The sequence below is a fragment of the Sylvia atricapilla genome, chromosome 1, assembly GCF_009819655.1.
Source record: "Sylvia atricapilla isolate bSylAtr1 chromosome 1, bSylAtr1.pri, whole genome shotgun sequence".
In the NCBI taxonomy this organism is placed as follows: domain Eukaryota; kingdom Metazoa; phylum Chordata; class Aves; order Passeriformes; family Sylviidae; genus Sylvia; species Sylvia atricapilla.
In genome coordinates, this window is record NC_089140.1 from 58,178,525 (window position 1) to 58,195,146 (window position 16,622).

A 16,622-nucleotide genomic window follows, 5' to 3' on the forward strand; every position below is an offset into this window, starting at 1 on the left:
CACCCATGAAAATCTAATAAAGCTGTGGACAGAAGTAACAACCTCAGTCACGGTCATTTTCTTCGCGAGGTGCATCCTAGCTGCCCCAGGTTTTAATACTCAAGGTGTATCTCAGACGGGTATTTGGACTGCGCGGGCTGGCTTCCGATTCCCCAGCGAACTCCTGAAGTTAGCACAGACTGTGCAGTGAGCTGGCAGCTACACCTGATGCCCGGCACCGCTCTTCTCCCGCACGGGGACAAAGCCTGTCGGCTCAGCGCTGTGGCTCCCGCTGCTGCGGGAGGGCAAACCCTCCGCTCCGGGGTGGCGACGGGAGCGCCGGCCTGTCCCGTGCCACCGGGAGCTGGCAGCTGAGGGGGGACGGAGTGCCGCCGTCCCTTCTCTGCGGCCCCGCAGGGACCGGCCCGGGGCTCCGCACGTCCCCCTCAGGGCCGCCCGAGAAGGGCGGCTCCTCAGCTACTGCTCTTGTCCTCCGCTCCGAAGGGCTGCCCTCCTTCGGCACCGGTGCCCCCGGGCTCCGTACCGCAGTGCCGCCAGCGGGTGCCTCCCCGCCGCGGGCAGCACCTCAGCCGCTCGCCCGAGCGCAGGGAAGCTCCAGAGCCGCCACCTGAGTCCCTTGGGGACCCGCGCGCAGGGGACGGAGCCGCCGCTCTCCCGCCGGGACGCCCCCGGCCCCGCCCCGCCGGGAGGGGGCGCCGCCGCCCCGCCCCGTGCTCGCGTGGGTCGCGCCCCGCTCGCGCCGCCTGTTGTTGTCGGGGCTGCCCGCGGCCGCCGGGGGGCGGGGCCGGGGCGCGGCGACCAATCAGGCGGCGCCGCCGCCGCCGCGTCGGTGGCAGTCGCGGCCGGAGCGGGCCGGGAGGGCGCACGCAGCGCGAGTGCCGCGCCGGTCCCTGGGCGGACGGAGCGGGCGCGCGTCGCGAGGCGGGTCCCGGCTCCAGGGACTTGCGGCCGGGACATGGCGGCGGCCGCTCGGCGGCGTCCCTGGGCCCTGCTGTGCTTGGCTGCGGCCGCGCTGCTTTGCCCCGCGGCGGGCGGTGAGTGCGCGCGGGTCGGCGGAGCGCGGGAGCGGAGGGAGTCAGCGAGCGCGGCGGTGGCGCCGGGGCGGGGGTGTGGGGGTGGGCGAGAAGAGCGGCGGGTCCCCGCCGGTTCCTTTCAACAACATGGCGGAGGGGCCGGCTGGGGCGGAGTCACCTCCCCCCCACCCCCGGTGTCCGAGCCCGGCGGGGACCGCTCGGCCCTTTGTTGGCGGAGAGCGGCGGCGGCTCCGCGGGAGAGGCGGCGGGGAGAGCTCCCCCCGGCCCCCGCCGCTACTTCCTCGCCCCCGCCGAGCAGCGCTTCGGCTGATGTCTGCCCCGGGTAACTTTGTCTCTCGATGTCTGCCCGGGTGGGTGCGTGTGGCCTTGGCCCGCGAAAGCAGCTTAGTGCTGCCGGGCCTCCGCCGTCCGTCCGCCCGTCCGCCGCTCCCTGGTGCCCCGAGAGCCCTCGGCTCCCGGCGGGTGCAGCGGCGGCAGCCCCCGGGCCGGGCAGGGCGCTGGCAGCGCTGTTCGGGCAGAGCGGCCGAGGCAGAGACGTGTTGAACTGAATGTCCCGTGTCGCGGAGGTGACAAGGGGCTGCCCCCGCTCTGCTGCACGCCGCAGCACCGTGTGCTGCCGGCGCGGTGGTGGGAGACCGGTGAACTTTTGGCTTGGCTCGAACTGAGCTGTGTGGAAATTTAATATTTGGGTGAATATCGTACAGCGGAATGGTTTTGTTCCTCCAGCCTCTGGTACCTGTGCTTGTTTTGCGAGAGAGATTTGATATCAGAGCTGTGCTGTTGCAGAGCTAATGCATGAAACAGGAGTGCTTAACAGGATTCATAAATGCAAGATTTGGGTAGTTTCTTTTTTCCTTTTTTTTTTTTTTTTTTTTTTTTTTTTTTTTTTTTTTTAAACATGCGTGTTATTCTGCAGTTAGCAGTTTGGGACGTATGGCCTAACGGTGCATACAGGTGTTACGCTATGCGAACTGATGAGGGCTTCATTTTCATCTAGACTAAGTTATGATGAAATCTGCGTTTTATAATTAGTTCACTTCTTAAATTCTCTTGTAGTTGAATTGTATATTGCTTTGGGTTTTAAAGAGGAAGTGGAGAAGCACCATAACTTCTTCAGTTACAGCTTTGAGACATCTCTCAGTCTGGATCTGTATCATGCTGTTCATAATTCAATCTAAAATGGTACTCATGCTGAAAAGAAAAAAGTTACTTAAAGCATAACTTTCTATACTAAAACATATTATTAATCTCCCATATTTTTACTGAAAGTAATGCAAGATATCTGATGTGGAAACAGTGAAACAAGCTTAAGTTACCCATGGGTTGTTCTTGTGCTCTTGAAAAGGTGCAGCTGGCTTGAATAATTTAAAGCTTTCTTACATAATGCTTTTAATTTATATGTTGAAGGAAATTTAGCTTAATTTGAGCTTTGAACTTTTTCCCTTTTAATGCCTCCCATCAATCAGCAGTTTTCCCTTAATCTGAGGCATGAAATTAAAGTCTAAAAGCTTTGTGTGAAAACAAGACAACAGATTTTCATACAAAACCTTATGTGTGGAAGTGGTGGTGTGCTAACTTTTGTTTAAAAAGATAAATTCTCTCTGTTCAATGGAATTGGGAGGAATCCAGGCCTCCTGATCCATAACTCACCCAGAGGCCCTGGTATGGGAAAGGTAGTTAATTTGCCTGGATATTGTGGTCTAAGTTGATGAAGTAGTCAAGGTACGATTTGGCTACTGGTACTTCGAGTTCTTACTGGGCATTTTCTGATTGCATCTGCTGAGGCTGTTCTGCGATGTGCTGATGTTACTGTGTGGATGAATCGTCTTGAAAAATGGTTTATATGGGGATCCCAGCAGCTAGCTGAACAGTAGAACAGCCTTAATTTTTAGGACAGTGTCTGAAAATATGCTGTCTGGTTTTCACTCTGTAGACCATACTCTTCAGTCTTCCAAAGTTCTGGGAAGTTACCACTTGGAAACTTGTATTCAGGCAATTGCTTCTAATTGCAAATAAAGATAGCAATCTGCCTAGTATGGTGGAATGAATTTAGAAGTACAAGTAAAGATCTTTCTGTTTTCATAATGCTTGTAAAATTATTATCTGGGCTTTTAATTTTATCTTTCTTCAGTTAGATTTTGTTTGCCCTTTTTTTTTTCTTTTTTTTTTCTTTCTTTTTTTTTTTTTTTTTTTTAGCATATTCTTCTACCAAAGATAAGGTAACAAATTATTACTGTATCATGCTGTAGGAGGCATGAACAGATCTCTGGGTAGTGTTTTGGATAGAGGGCAAGAAAACTGGAAGTGCCATTCAGCACCTACACTGCAGAGAATATAGTGTCACTTGTTTGAAGTTGGGATTTTACACAAGGTTTTATCATTGCTTGGAGGTTGTGTGTAGGGCCTTAATAAAGTAGTTTGTCTGTTTTCTTGAGTACATCACTTTGCTTGACAAGACCTGCTGTTTGCACTGGAAGTTTTGCTTAACAGCGATGGATGAAATATATGTGAAAGTTTTCATAAAAACTTAATACCCAGTGCTGTTGCTTTACAAAAGTGAAACTTAATTCAAGTCTTTGTGAGAAGAATGTGTTAGTGAAGGTCATGAACTATTGTGGTTGTAAAAACTGTACCTATGTCCCAGATATTTTACGACCTAAACCTTTTTGTGTCTTGAACTAAAAGAGTTCAGAGATGAGTCAGGTGTATTGTTTGAGAGGATTGTCTGAATTACAGACTCAGAAGCTGACATTTGCAGTGTTATGTATTATGCTTTTTTTTTCCTTTGGCAAGCTTTATTGGACAGGGAAAAAACTACCAGTGAGCATTAAAGTCCTCTTGCTCATAGCCCTAAAAATCTGTTAATGTCTCTTGCACATCATAGCCTTGTTCCTTTATCCCTAGAACCTCTGCATCTTGTGGAACCAAGAATAGTGATTGGTCTTCTGATGAAGTTCTACTTTCTGGTGAAATTTTTGTTTCAAAAATTGTATTTTCTATGGACAAAGAGTTACAATATCACAAGAGAAGTGACTTTTTCAGCAAAATATTGCTTTTGGGAGGCTGAGACTGTGTGCCTTTTTTAAATTTGTAAAGCAAAGATATGTTATTAAATAAAGTACTAATAATGTGAAGTTGTTAACTGTTGTTAACAACAAGTAGTTGTTTGTAATAAGATGTGAGTCTGAGGTTTTTTAGAGCACCTCACGAGTTTTAACTTCTGTACTGCTCCTTGTTAGCGTCTTTTGGACGATGATGTCTTAACTTACAATCTCTAACTGAAACGTCTGGCTGAAGGTGAAGTTCTGTGCTAAACTGTCTGGTTGAAGTAGTGATGCAGGATGTAAACAAATGTTATGTAGTGATTCACAGGGTTTTATGTAACTAAAAAATCCAGTCTTTCTGCAATTTTCTTTCCTCAGAAAGATAGCAGATAAAAAGAGACTATATCAAAACCAGACTGTTACCTACTGAAACAGACTTGTAAAAGTTAAGTGGCTAGAGTGTACTTTATTCTCTGTTTGCATTTTGAACATAGTGTTAATATCTGAGCTCCTGGGAGCCAGCTAATTCTAAGTCTTGTCCAGCTGCATCATTTCAGGCTTTCATTTGTGCTACCAGCTTGCTTTACCCTCACTGGGGGCTTTCCAGGCTGCAACATTCATGCAAGAGAGACTTGGTAAAGGGAAGACAAAAACTGTCAAATTCAGAGCCTGAACAGTTACACAAGTAATGGTATTCAATATGAGAAGTTAATCTTGTGGTATGAGATATGAGAAATACGCTGTTGATAACTTGTGTGACATGATAATGTCATAATGCACACACTGTTTCTTTTGGGGTGGTCAGTCTCAAAGAGCAGGAATGACTATGTAGAATGGTAATGGTGCAGTGACAAAATGCAATGCACAAGGAACTAAACTGCTATGTTGACCCAATTTCTGCTCTTGGCTATGTCCCTGCTTGTCTGTATGACTTTCAGTTCATTTGTTTAGCTGTTTGTACTGTCATTTCCCCAGCCTTGTATCACTTAAACAGACATGAACTTTCACTAGTTGATAGTGGAGCTTCATGCTAGTGGTTCCATCCAAAACCTGTTGTAGTAATTAAAAAAAAAAAAAATTCTTTTCTATTGGCAGACTTGACTGAAAACTTTTTTCCTCTTCTTCAGTAGTTTTGAAAGTGCTTTTTGTAGTAGTAGATTTAAACAGTGTTTACCACAAAGGCATTGAAATGCATTTTACCTGAAAGATTACTGGCTCTGGAAGGTTACTTTACATCAGAGTTGTCAATTTCTCATCCCTTTCTGTTGTCAATCCGTACTAGAAATGTACGTGTTCATTGAAGTGAACTTGGAGATCTGACTGGTTTCTGTCTGAACTTTTAATATTACCCTAACACTTCTATGAGAAGAACAGAGACTACTTGGAGAAACGGCAAAAAGTTCCATCTCCAAGAGGACAACAGCATGGGGGATTTTTTTGTTTTGGTTTGGTGGGCTTTTTTGTTTTTTTGGTGTTTTGTGTGTGTGTGTGTCTTTTCTGTCAGTTATAAGTGAAAACGCTTCCTTATAGGAATGAAGGGATTTAACTATAGCTGGTCTGACATCTCCTCATGCTGATGTTAAATCTCATCTGTGATGTGTTCATGTAGTTTATGTTTGTTATGCACGGATAACTGGAGAACGTGACATGGGCAAGGATATTCCATATTCTCGCCTCCTGGTATGAATTGTTGCTGAAGCTGGTGAATTAGTTTACCCGTTAGTAAAACACGGAAATTCTGCTGTTACCTGCTTGAGTTGGAAGGCATGAAGAACTGCTAAGTGGCCAGAGTAGGAAGGGGGATGAAGCTTTTTTAGAGGTTTGGGGGTTTTTTTAAGTGTCCACTAGAGAGCAGCAAAACCTTCTATTCCTAGAGGCTTTGCTGTTCAGCTGATAAGAGGTTTTCCCCTCTTATGGGAGGGAGAGAGTAGCTTCAGAAGGAAGTAGTGATTTATTTGTGCCGAGGAAATCATTCTGTTGTGTGTGAAAGTCAATTGTGTTTGGCAGGACAGGAAAAGACAATGGCATCAAACCTGAACAAAAGTGTAAATTGTATCGAATTGCACTAAGTGGGAATTCTGTAGCAAAAGAGAGATGGGAACAAAGTGAATGAAGAAGATAGGGCACAAAATGGTTTATTTAGTCATGGTTGAAACAGTGTCACAGTGAAACAGCTTCACAACAGCAGGAAGATGAATAAGTGTGACAACGACAACCCAAACGTAATTATTCACTTCAAGTAACTTGGCCTCTGTACAGTGACTGGATGTAAATATATTTCACTGAATATCCGTCTCTTGCTGTAGGCATTCAGATGCACGTGCAGTTGTGATGAGCCACAATTGGTGTTTAAATAGAGAAAAGTAACGGATGAAGCAAGTGAGATAAAGGTGTCCTCACTTTAAAAATTGAAAGAAATTGTGTGTGTAAATATTTTAGGAAACTTTTTATGGTTTCGATAGATTAAAAAATATTTGTTCAGGCAAAGGGACAGCAACCAGAAAATAAATGTTAGATTTTCTTGTAGTTAAACTCTGAATAATAAGACTTTCCTTACTTCCCTGATGAGGCAGGGAAAGATGTGCAAAAAGTGATGCTGTGAAGATTTACCTTCCTGAATGCCAATTCTCATTTCATCTACTTTCTAATTATTTTTTTCAATAATTTTCAGAATAAAAAATAGTTTTGTAATCCCATTTGTAGGGTTTTCTGCCTCCCTTTTGCTGACTGATCTGTGTGCTGGTGATTCTCTCTGAAACAACATTGTCTTTCTATAATGGGTCCTAAGAATTTGATCAAGTCTCTTCAGTGATAGCAGAAGATGATTGGCAATGATTTGGTTTGATTCAAAATCTTGGGGGAAGGGGATGTTTTAAGAGAATGTTTCTCAGGATTCAAACTTTGAGATGACATGCGTATATATTCGAGATCAGATTGCCACTTAAGGCCATGATATCCAGTGACAGAGAGGGGTGTAAATTCCAAGGCAATCCATGTGATTATAGTAAACTTGAATTTAAGTGAAACACCAGGTTTCTCATTTGGGGAACCGTTTGATTACCACATGTTAATCCTCATCCTTTTGGTGTGAGTCTTTGTATGTAACCTTGAAAGAGGCTATTTTTATGGCTCAGGACGATTTTTGTGTTTTGATCATAAGTGTCTAAGATTTTAAATTTGTCTAAGTTTCTGTATTTTAATGTTTCTGTGTACATGTCTACAAGTTCCTGGCAAACTTTTACTCTTCCCAGTTGAACAAGTGGACTCAAGACGCATTGATACTTTTATTGTTGCTCCTGCACCATTTTCTGCATGGCTTTGGTGCTGTAAAAGCAGGAAGGAGAACAGAAAGAAACTAGAAGTAGTAGTTTTCCTTCTCCATGAACTTCTGCAATGTAAAGAACAAAACCTGATCATCTCAGGGACAATTAGCCTGTCATTCCTGCTTCCTTCCTCATGCCCTCTCCTTTACTACTGCAATCGATAGCTTTATTAAATCACCACCTTGAGTAATGTAAGACAATGTTTTCCTGTGGCTTCATAAATAACAAGGCTAAACCACATTCTGATTTTGTGAAAGGATCATGCAGGGTTTGGTTTTTAATGCAGTATTTGCCCTTTGGCAGAAAATGGAAACCATCAAATAATGCATAATATGTTAATCTTGGATAACCAACAGCATCCGATTTGTCACTTACTCAAGCTATACCTGTGGTTATTGTTGAAAAAAATGGCATTCTTTTTATTTGGTTTGAAAAAAAACAGACTTTGTGCCATGTTGTTTAGAAGTCTTTTGTAGGAGTAACTGTAGTGGTGCTTCTTTATCTGGAGGAACAGCTAGAATTTTAGCCTTTGTCTTTTAATACTTAACTGTTTAAGGAGAGATTACTTCAGATCTAAATTTTACTTTGTTCTAATCTCCCAATTTTTTGTCCCACTAAAAAGCCTTGTAGTGTTTTTTTAGTGTTGCTGGTCTGTGTTGATGTAACCAAAAAGGCCTCATAGCATTTAGAATTTTAGTGTTTCTTTAGTCATTCAAATTGTTTCTCAACTCAGAAAATATACTGATACTAACATTAATTTTTTCTCAATACAGAATTAGAGTGTTACTGCCAGCTCTGTACAAAAGACAACTTTACATGTGTGACAGATGGAGTATGTTTTGCCTCAGTAACACGAACTGCAGACAAAATAATGCGCAATAGTATGTGTATAGCAGAAATTGATCTGATTCCCCGAGACAGGCCATTTGTTTGCTCCCCCTCCACCAGAGATGGAGTCCATACTGTGTTTCATTGCTGTAACACACCTCTCTGCAACAAAGTAGAACTTCCAATTCCAACACCAGGTAAGGGGCTTGGGATTTTTTGCTCTTTTGTTTGATGATTTTTATTTTTTTCATTTTTTCAAACAAAATTCTGTAGGAGTAGAAGTTGTAGGTAAATTTGAAGGCCTAAAGTAGACCTTAGATTCTGTAAAGATAGTTTCATGATATTTGAACAAGAGTTGTAATCTTCAGGATAGGGATGTTAGGAACAGTTTTGGAGACTTAAATGAAAAGTGTAAATAAGCATGCTGCTTTTGTCCTTTGTAGTACTTTGATCCTCAGAAAAGTTACTGTGGAAAAGTTTTAGCAAATGCATTAAAATAATTTAATGAATTTGAATATCGCTGTGGTATACTATAAGTTTAGTAGAATAAAAGGAAATTAATGATTTTACCATTTTATTTTAACTCTCAGGTCCTACTCCAGGAAAACCAGCATCTAACCTAGGACCTGTAGAGCTGGCTGCTGTCATTGCTGGACCTGTCTGCTTTGTCTGCATTTCACTGATGTTGATTCTGTATCTTTGTCATAATCGTACTGTAATTCACCATCGTGTGCCAAGTGAAGAAGACCCTTCATTGGATCGTCCCTTTATATCAGAAGGAACCACTTTAAAGGATTTAATTTATGATATGACAACTTCAGGATCTGGGTCAGGTAATGTAGCACTTCTAGTAGCAATTACTCTGTGCTTAAGAGCCTTGTAAGACATCTATTGTTTTTAATATTGTCAAATCTACTTAAACTTACAATTAACTGAAGAGAATATTAGAAAATCAACTTCTGTGTATGTTCAGTCAACATCAGTGAACATCATTGTATGGAAATAAGTGAAATAAAAGAAACACTGAATTGTTGCTGCCGTTCCTCAAAGTAGCCTGATTTATATAAATTGTATAATGCAGGGAGTATCACAGTCATCTGTTGTAAATGTTTTGTATTCTGTAAGGCTGTCATTTACCTTTTTGTTCTGTACAGCCTATCTAAAAAACCATCTTCTGTGTTTTCTAGGTAATTTTATGATGGGTGTTTTTTAGCTTTAAATTTAAACTTAATTTATAGATGTAGCTATTGGTGTATGAAGACTATTCTGAGTTAATGTTTTAGCCAGTTCTTTTCTTACAGAAGATATTTTTCAGTTGCAAATAGCCATTTCTGTGTATAGAATGGAAGCAGTATGCAGACCATGTCTGATGAATGTCTGTCCCTTTTTTGTGCATTTTTTTTGTTTTAATTGTGACTTGAAGAAGTGTTGCTCTGGGAAGATGAGGCATTAGTCTGTTCACTGCATAATATAGTCTCTGCTATTGTAACTCTGACCATTAATTATAGGATTATGGTGGTCTGTGTCATGGAAATGTAGCTTAATACATGTTGTTAGGGGATGATGTGCCAGGTAAATCATTGCATAAATTAATTGACCTTTGGTCCCTTTTAAGGAGGGAGACATCAAATTGCGTACTGCAACCTTTTACCAACCTCCTACTGTATAAAATTTAAATAATTTAATACTGAAAATTTTTCCTACTACTTAAAAACATATGTGTTGGAACATCCATGTTCTTTAAGAACACTTTCTATAAAGAAGTACTGATGTTTGATTCTCAATTACCATATCTTTTATTTTTCCAGAACTGGAAAAAATCAAAACAACAAAACCCAAGCATCTAAGTTGTGTTTCTTTTCCAAGGGCAGTAACTAGTAAAACTGTTTAGAGTCCATTGCTTTGTCGAATAAAATTAATGTAACTTGCTGAACATGTTTAAGATCTAAATCAAAAATTAATTTTAGTCATATCCTCCCTAAAGAAGGTGAGCTTGCACTAGGTGTGTAGGTTGTTATGTTTCAGCTGAGAAAGCTTTTGTATGTCCAATAAGATTTGACCCTGATAAGGGTAAGTTCTGTGGTTAGAATTGGAGTTTTAGTAATTTGCGTTCATCTCAATTTTCTCATTTACTAACAGAAGTAACTAAGTCAGATCATGAAAATGATTAATGGAACTTCTAATATATTGGGCTAGAGCTTGATAAATGCAAATGCTGGACTTAGGCCTCCAGTTATGTTTGTTCTAGGAGCAGTATGCAGTAGTCAAAGATTTACATATCTTGGAATGCAAAAAGATTTAGTATATATAATTGTTACACTGTTAGAAGTGTAAAACTCTACTTAATGTCTGCAAATCTAGACTGTTCCTAAGGAAGCCTGAACAAAAAAATTCTAAGTAAAATTCAAAATTAATTGTCAATCGCTCTTTTCATTCATTATCAGGACTATTCCTTCATTTTTTCTTATGGCCTTCTTACCTGTGGTGATTCTGAACCTTTCTTTTTGTTTGAAAACTCTGGGAGCAGTCCTTCAAAATAAGCTCTTGAATGGCAGAGAATCCAAGTTAGAAGAAACTTACAATCCTTCCTCTGGGGCACATGGCTAGAAACTACTGACGCTTCCCTTGCCTATTTGCAAATTACTCTTTAAGTAAAGGGAGCATGCTAGGGAATTGCTAAGCTTTCACAGCTGAATTCAGGGCACTCAGGCTGGTCTAGACTCCCAGAGCACCTGACCTACTATGGTATTTGAGCATTGGCTACTGGTGAATGCATCCAAGTAACAAAACCAACAAATGTGGTTGAGTTGGACTTATCCCTGAGGAAGCCTCTTCACTAATTTGCTTTTATGCTTGAAAGGCAGTAAAACAAGGCTGATTGTTTCCTTAAAAGCGATCTTTTAACTTCAGCTGCAGTGAGCTCCATGTTGTTGAGCTGTTTGTAAGACAAGTATTAGCCTTATTTAATGTTGTCTACTTCACTTTGATTATGACAGTGAAATAGGAGATGCTTGAGATACTTCCTTTCTTACTGTTGGCAGTATGTGTATTTGAAATGACTTGTGTCACTTTGTCTCAAAATTAGTAAATCAATGACTACAAATTCACAGTGCCCTGGTACTTGAATTGACAACTTTTCTGTATCCTGAAGTATGCCTGCAACATTTGAATCTCATTGAAATGTGCGTTTTAATCCAGACTTTGGGTACAGCATGTTAAAGTGGAGAAGACTCTACCTTCATGGAATAAATTGGGGATAGAGAAAAGGGTCTCCAAAGGGAGAAAAGTCAGAGCTGCTAGTTAAAACAGTGCTTAACCCTGCCAGAAACTGAACTGTCTGAAAGGAATGGTGCTGGGACAAGAGGTTGCCAAAGCACAACAGAAATGTAAAGAAGAGGCAAAATAATCCAGACCCAAGAGGCACAGCTAAGGAAGTGTTTAAGTTGGTGACCCAAAAGTCGTGTTCTCCCCTTAAATTCATGCTGAGAGATCAGAAGAAATCATAGTAAAATGAAAAGGATTCTACTGGTTTTGTTAATTCAGTATTCTCTGATGAGAAGTGTATAAAACAGAAATAATCAGAACTCTAAAAATGAGGTTCCTATTGAGACCAAAAGGGAGTAGGATTTATTTGCTGCAATGAGTAGTAAGCTGCTATTAATTATTCAGCCTTGACTTACGTTACCATCTTGTTCCATGACGAACGAGACCTGAAATAAGGAGGTACTCCATGAAAGGAATTAATGAAACATCTAAACTAGTTCCTTCTGGTGAAGCTACAGCTTCTAAGGGAAGGATTTCAATGTCTCTTGGAACTGAGAATGATTTTCAGATCATGATGCAGATCTCTAAATATCAACTACATATTGTATAAACAGATGGGGACGCCCATCTGTTACTGTCTTAACTCACAAATGACGAAGTCACTTAGTTACAAGGGAGTAGGAAGAATTGCCTACAACGGGGGAGAAGCTTTGGATGGTATTGGTAGGCGACTTCTAGCAAGAACTTAAGCTATTTAGAAATCTGAAGGGTCACAGGAATCCATGCAAAGTTGAGTCAGTTGAAGTGAATGTAAAGCTCCTTAAAAACCATTTTGCAATTCATACCAGCTTGAAGGAAATAATATTTTTCACAGTTCATGGAATGTTGGAGTTTTTTATTACTCATCAGAGGAAATCTTCTGGCCAGGGACTTATGAACAAGAATGCAATTCTAGCAGCTGCTTTTGTTGACTACCTGTAATGCTCTAGAAATTAATTCTTGAATTATCCAATTTACTTATAAACTCCTTATGCATTGGAAAGTCACTAAACTAAGCAGAGTACACTTAAGATATGGAAAAGAAAATTAACTTTCTTTTTTATTAGACTTTCAGAAAGCTTGAGGATACAAGGAAATTGCACAGTTGCAACAGAAAGTCTGTAATGAATTGCTGTGAATGCAAGATACTGCTGCTTCCAATCTTCTGGAAGCAGCAGTAGTAAGAGAAAGATTAGTTTCAGACACAGAAGCAAGTTGAATCGTGTAAAAAGATTGTTATATATTGTAAAAATAAATGTAGGAGTAAGTGGATAGATCACAGTAGGATTTTTATCCTACAGTGATATGTTAATGTGATGAACGTGAAATTGAAATGTTTTCTGTCTAGAACGTTTGGCGGTTAGTATATGTTTAGCAGATAGCTGACATCCTGACATACATTTTAAACAAGGAGAGATGTCTAAAAAGGGTGCCGCAAGTTGAGAGCAGTGCGTCTGAAAGTGAGAGTATACAGTTTTCTGATTCAACTATATGGCCTAACATCCGTTTCAGGTACACAAAATCAGCTTGTATTTGACATTTGCTTATACATTTTGCAGTAGTGCATAAATTCGAAGTAAAAAACTTTCTCTGACCAGTGATGTAAAATCTTACATTTTCAGGGTTGAATTTGGTCCTGTGGTTGCTGTGATCTGGCCTCTTCTGCATTTCAAAAGTCTGTTTATAAAGAATGAGGGTTAGGCTTCAAGAAGAGCCTCTATAGTTTGCGCATGCAGCACAATTCACCTGAGGACTATTACAGCAAAAGGTTTAACTTCCTCAGTAGAAATTATTGCTGTACCCAACAATGATTAAATGGCCGATATGGTGTACGCTGCTTTTTTTTTTCCTTCCTGTCTTCATGTAGGTATGTTGTCAGCATAGACAATGCCGAAAATTCCTGTAGGTCTAGAATTTTTGTGGAGCTCCTCTGAATACTGCAGTGTTTTAATTTGCTCTTACCAGACTGAGACACAAGCATAGCAATGCTCCCAACAAGATCAGATGTCCTTCTAGTGCTGCTGTTAGCAAAGGATGTCCAGAGGTGGACAAGAATTAATTATCTGAGCTATTAGTTGGGGTTTATTTCCTATAACACAAGGAAATGCAGGTGTTCTGTCGGCTATTGGAACAGTGATTATGGAATAATAGATTACTTTGTAAAGTGTTTGGTTTAAGTGAAATAATCCTCTACCAAAAGAGCTTATCATAAGCAGATAACCTGGCTGATGCTTTCATCCTCCAGTGTAGTATCAGTGTGGAATCCAGTGACAAGCCCTGCAGTTACAATAGAAAAGATGTAAAATTAACAAAACCCTAGCCTGCTTATGGGATGCCAGTGCTGCTTGTTGGATAAAATTACTGAAGTGTACAGAAGAGGTGCTCTGTGTTGAAAGCATATAAATGTTCCAAAGCTATAAAACTTTGATGAATGTAAACATTTTTCTCAATTATAATTACAATGAGGTGCACAAGAATGCCCTGTAAAGCAAGAAGCTTACATTACAAGGATGTTTTCCTATTTTGCAGTGACTCAGGATTATTAAGAGGCTATTGGCACACTTCAGCATGAGTGTGGATTTTCAGCAGTCAGTGTTGCTGATAAGTGTGGTTTAACTAACTTAGAAATGGACTATCTAGTGATAAGCCAAGTAAATAAATTAGTAGTGAAAGTGCTCTTAAACTGCTTTTACAAGAGAGTTATGGGGAGATCCTTTTTCCAAAAATAAAGAAAAAACTCACATTCATCACTAACGAGCAACCAAAAAAGCCCTAAATCTGGTCCTGACTGCCTCATAATTGCTTCTTTTTTCATTTAAATAAAACTTTATGGATCAGCAAGTAACAACATTCCTAAGTGAAAGGAAGTTTGTGTTGTGCTTTTAACAACCATAGAAGTAGTTTAATAATCTCCTTGAGTGCTTGTTAGGCTGACTTTTTAAGGGTGAAGGCAAAATCTTACCTATGTGCTTGCTAGCAGTTCTCAACAAGCAGTTAAAATCTTAGAGTATGTGCATTCTAAGAGAAATACCCTAACAGAAATAGGATCTCATATTCAGTATGTGGGATATGTGCTAATTCTGTAGAGTGATATTTAACGTTAAGGTAAAATCTTCTTTTTAGGTTTACCTTTACTTGTGCAGAGAACGATTGCAAGAACTATAGTACTTCAAGAAAGCATTGGTAAGGGTCGCTTTGGAGAAGTCTGGCGAGGGAAGTGGAGAGGAGAAGAAGTTGCTGTGAAGATATTCTCTTCAAGAGAGGAACGGTCATGGTTTCGAGAAGCAGAAATCTATCAGACAGTCATGCTACGCCATGAAAACATTCTTGGATTTATAGCTGCAGACAACAAAGGTTGGTGGCACTATGAATTCATTTTGCTAATTCTGCGCCTGGTTAGAATAGACAGTACATGAAGGGGAAAAAAAGTTGAGGATCCATTTAAGAGTAGCAAAAAAGTTGTTACTGGAGCAGTTCAGGGTTTGGTATGCATTTCATAGGTTTAATGAAGGGAAAAGTGCATTGTCTTTTTTTTCTGAAGAATATGCTTTGTTTAAATTTGTTTAAAATGCTTTGGTATCAAAAAGGACATGCCTTATCCCATGAGCCCATACAGCTGCTGAATACTTGTACCTGTGATTACCTCATAGCTTAATAATAAAGATGTGTGAGACTGAAAGAGATCATGTCTAATCCTGTTGTCCTGATATAAATGAGGAGGTAGCAGATTTATTCTTAAGGCTGAATTATGAGGTGTCACTCTTTTAGAAAAGCTAGAAAGTATATTGCAAAAATGGAATTAGTTTCTTTCTAGCAGTAAAGCTATGCCTGCTTCCTGACACTCTCCTGATAAGCCTTTAATCATCCAGTAAGAGGAACCATTTTTTCAACTTTGATTTGTTGTGATTTTGGTATGGCTAAAGTTTCTTGGATTTTCCTGCAACTCCAGAAAAGATGCAAGAAGCTGACAAAACCAAGTTTTGAATTTCTTTCATTAAGGGGAGCTAAGATATTAAGATGCTATTTCTTTCAGTTATTTTCATCTGAAGTTACATGTTTCACTACAACTGGCATTTGACATTTTTGTGAAGAAAGCATTAACAAAAAATTCTGTTGCATTAGGAAGGAGTCAATAATTCACACACACACTGAATTATTAAAGGACTCTCAACTTTGTGGGAAATTCTTAAATGGTTTTAGTGAGCATCAAATATATGTGTAAAGTTCTTTTTAACTACCATTAGGTGAATTTTAAGTTTCTATATAAATATGTAGAACTGGAACAGAATGCAGATTTGTGCAGAACACTTCTCCTAAGTGTTTCCTAAGAAAGGGTTGTCTTAAGTTAACTTCCTTCAAACAGATGTTTGTACAACTTGTTATCCTCCAAGAGCTTGCAGATCAACACCATACCAGACAGCTTGTTCCTGCAGCTTACTATGCTTGCCATTAGAAACTGTTTTATTTTCATAAGAATTGTGTTTGGTATTACCAGCACCTACAAGCACTTGAGTTTGCTCTGGGTGGCCATGGGGAGTATCTAGAGCCCAGGTTTAAGATTAGATCCGCTGCATTAAAGCCATCGATGGACAACCATCTCTGCTGAAACTTTCTTCTATTTCTCATTTGAAAGCATAAGGGATATATTGCAATATCTTGGTTGTAACTTTTCACAAAATCCATCTGTGGTTAAGTATTCCAATGTCTCATTTTGCCTGAAACCTCCAGGTAGTTTGTCCCAAAAATGCATTTGACTGCTGTGAAGAGGAGGGTATGAGGAAGTTTTCCTAAATGGGTGGATTTTTAAAATAATTTCTTGCTTGCTAGTTTGTGTTGCAGATGCTATAGCATTTGACTTGGTCATCTTTAGTTTCCTTGTAGTATAATATAATGTGATATGAAATTATTTCTGGTTTTTCTGTTAATATGCTTTACATACAAAGGAATATTCAACTAATAGGTCACAGCATTGGTTTAGCTCTTCAGAGTAAGGCTCTTCTACTTTATTGAGAACTAGTTGGTGTCTGGTTTTTGAAAAATAGATAAAAATGTATTTTGAAAATGCCACTATTCTTGACTGTTCTCTAACA

The 16,622-nt window shown here is 40.2% G+C and overlaps 1 protein-coding gene across 1 annotated transcript in view; it reads left to right on the forward strand.

The window, feature by feature from the left end:
- Positions 1-843: 843 nt before the first annotated feature.
- The window catches only part of TGFBR1 (transforming growth factor beta receptor 1), a 33,052-nt gene continuing 17,273 nt past the window's right edge, over positions 844-16,622 (forward strand). The window contains exons 1-4 of the mRNA XM_066323414.1: positions 844-1,034; positions 8,175-8,426; positions 8,820-9,062; positions 14,656-14,886. Coding sequence (XP_066179511.1) covers positions 956-1,034; positions 8,175-8,426; positions 8,820-9,062; positions 14,656-14,886 — 805 coding nt within the window. The 5' untranslated portion in view covers positions 844-955. The remainder of the gene's footprint in view (positions 1,035-8,174; positions 8,427-8,819; positions 9,063-14,655; positions 14,887-16,622) is intronic.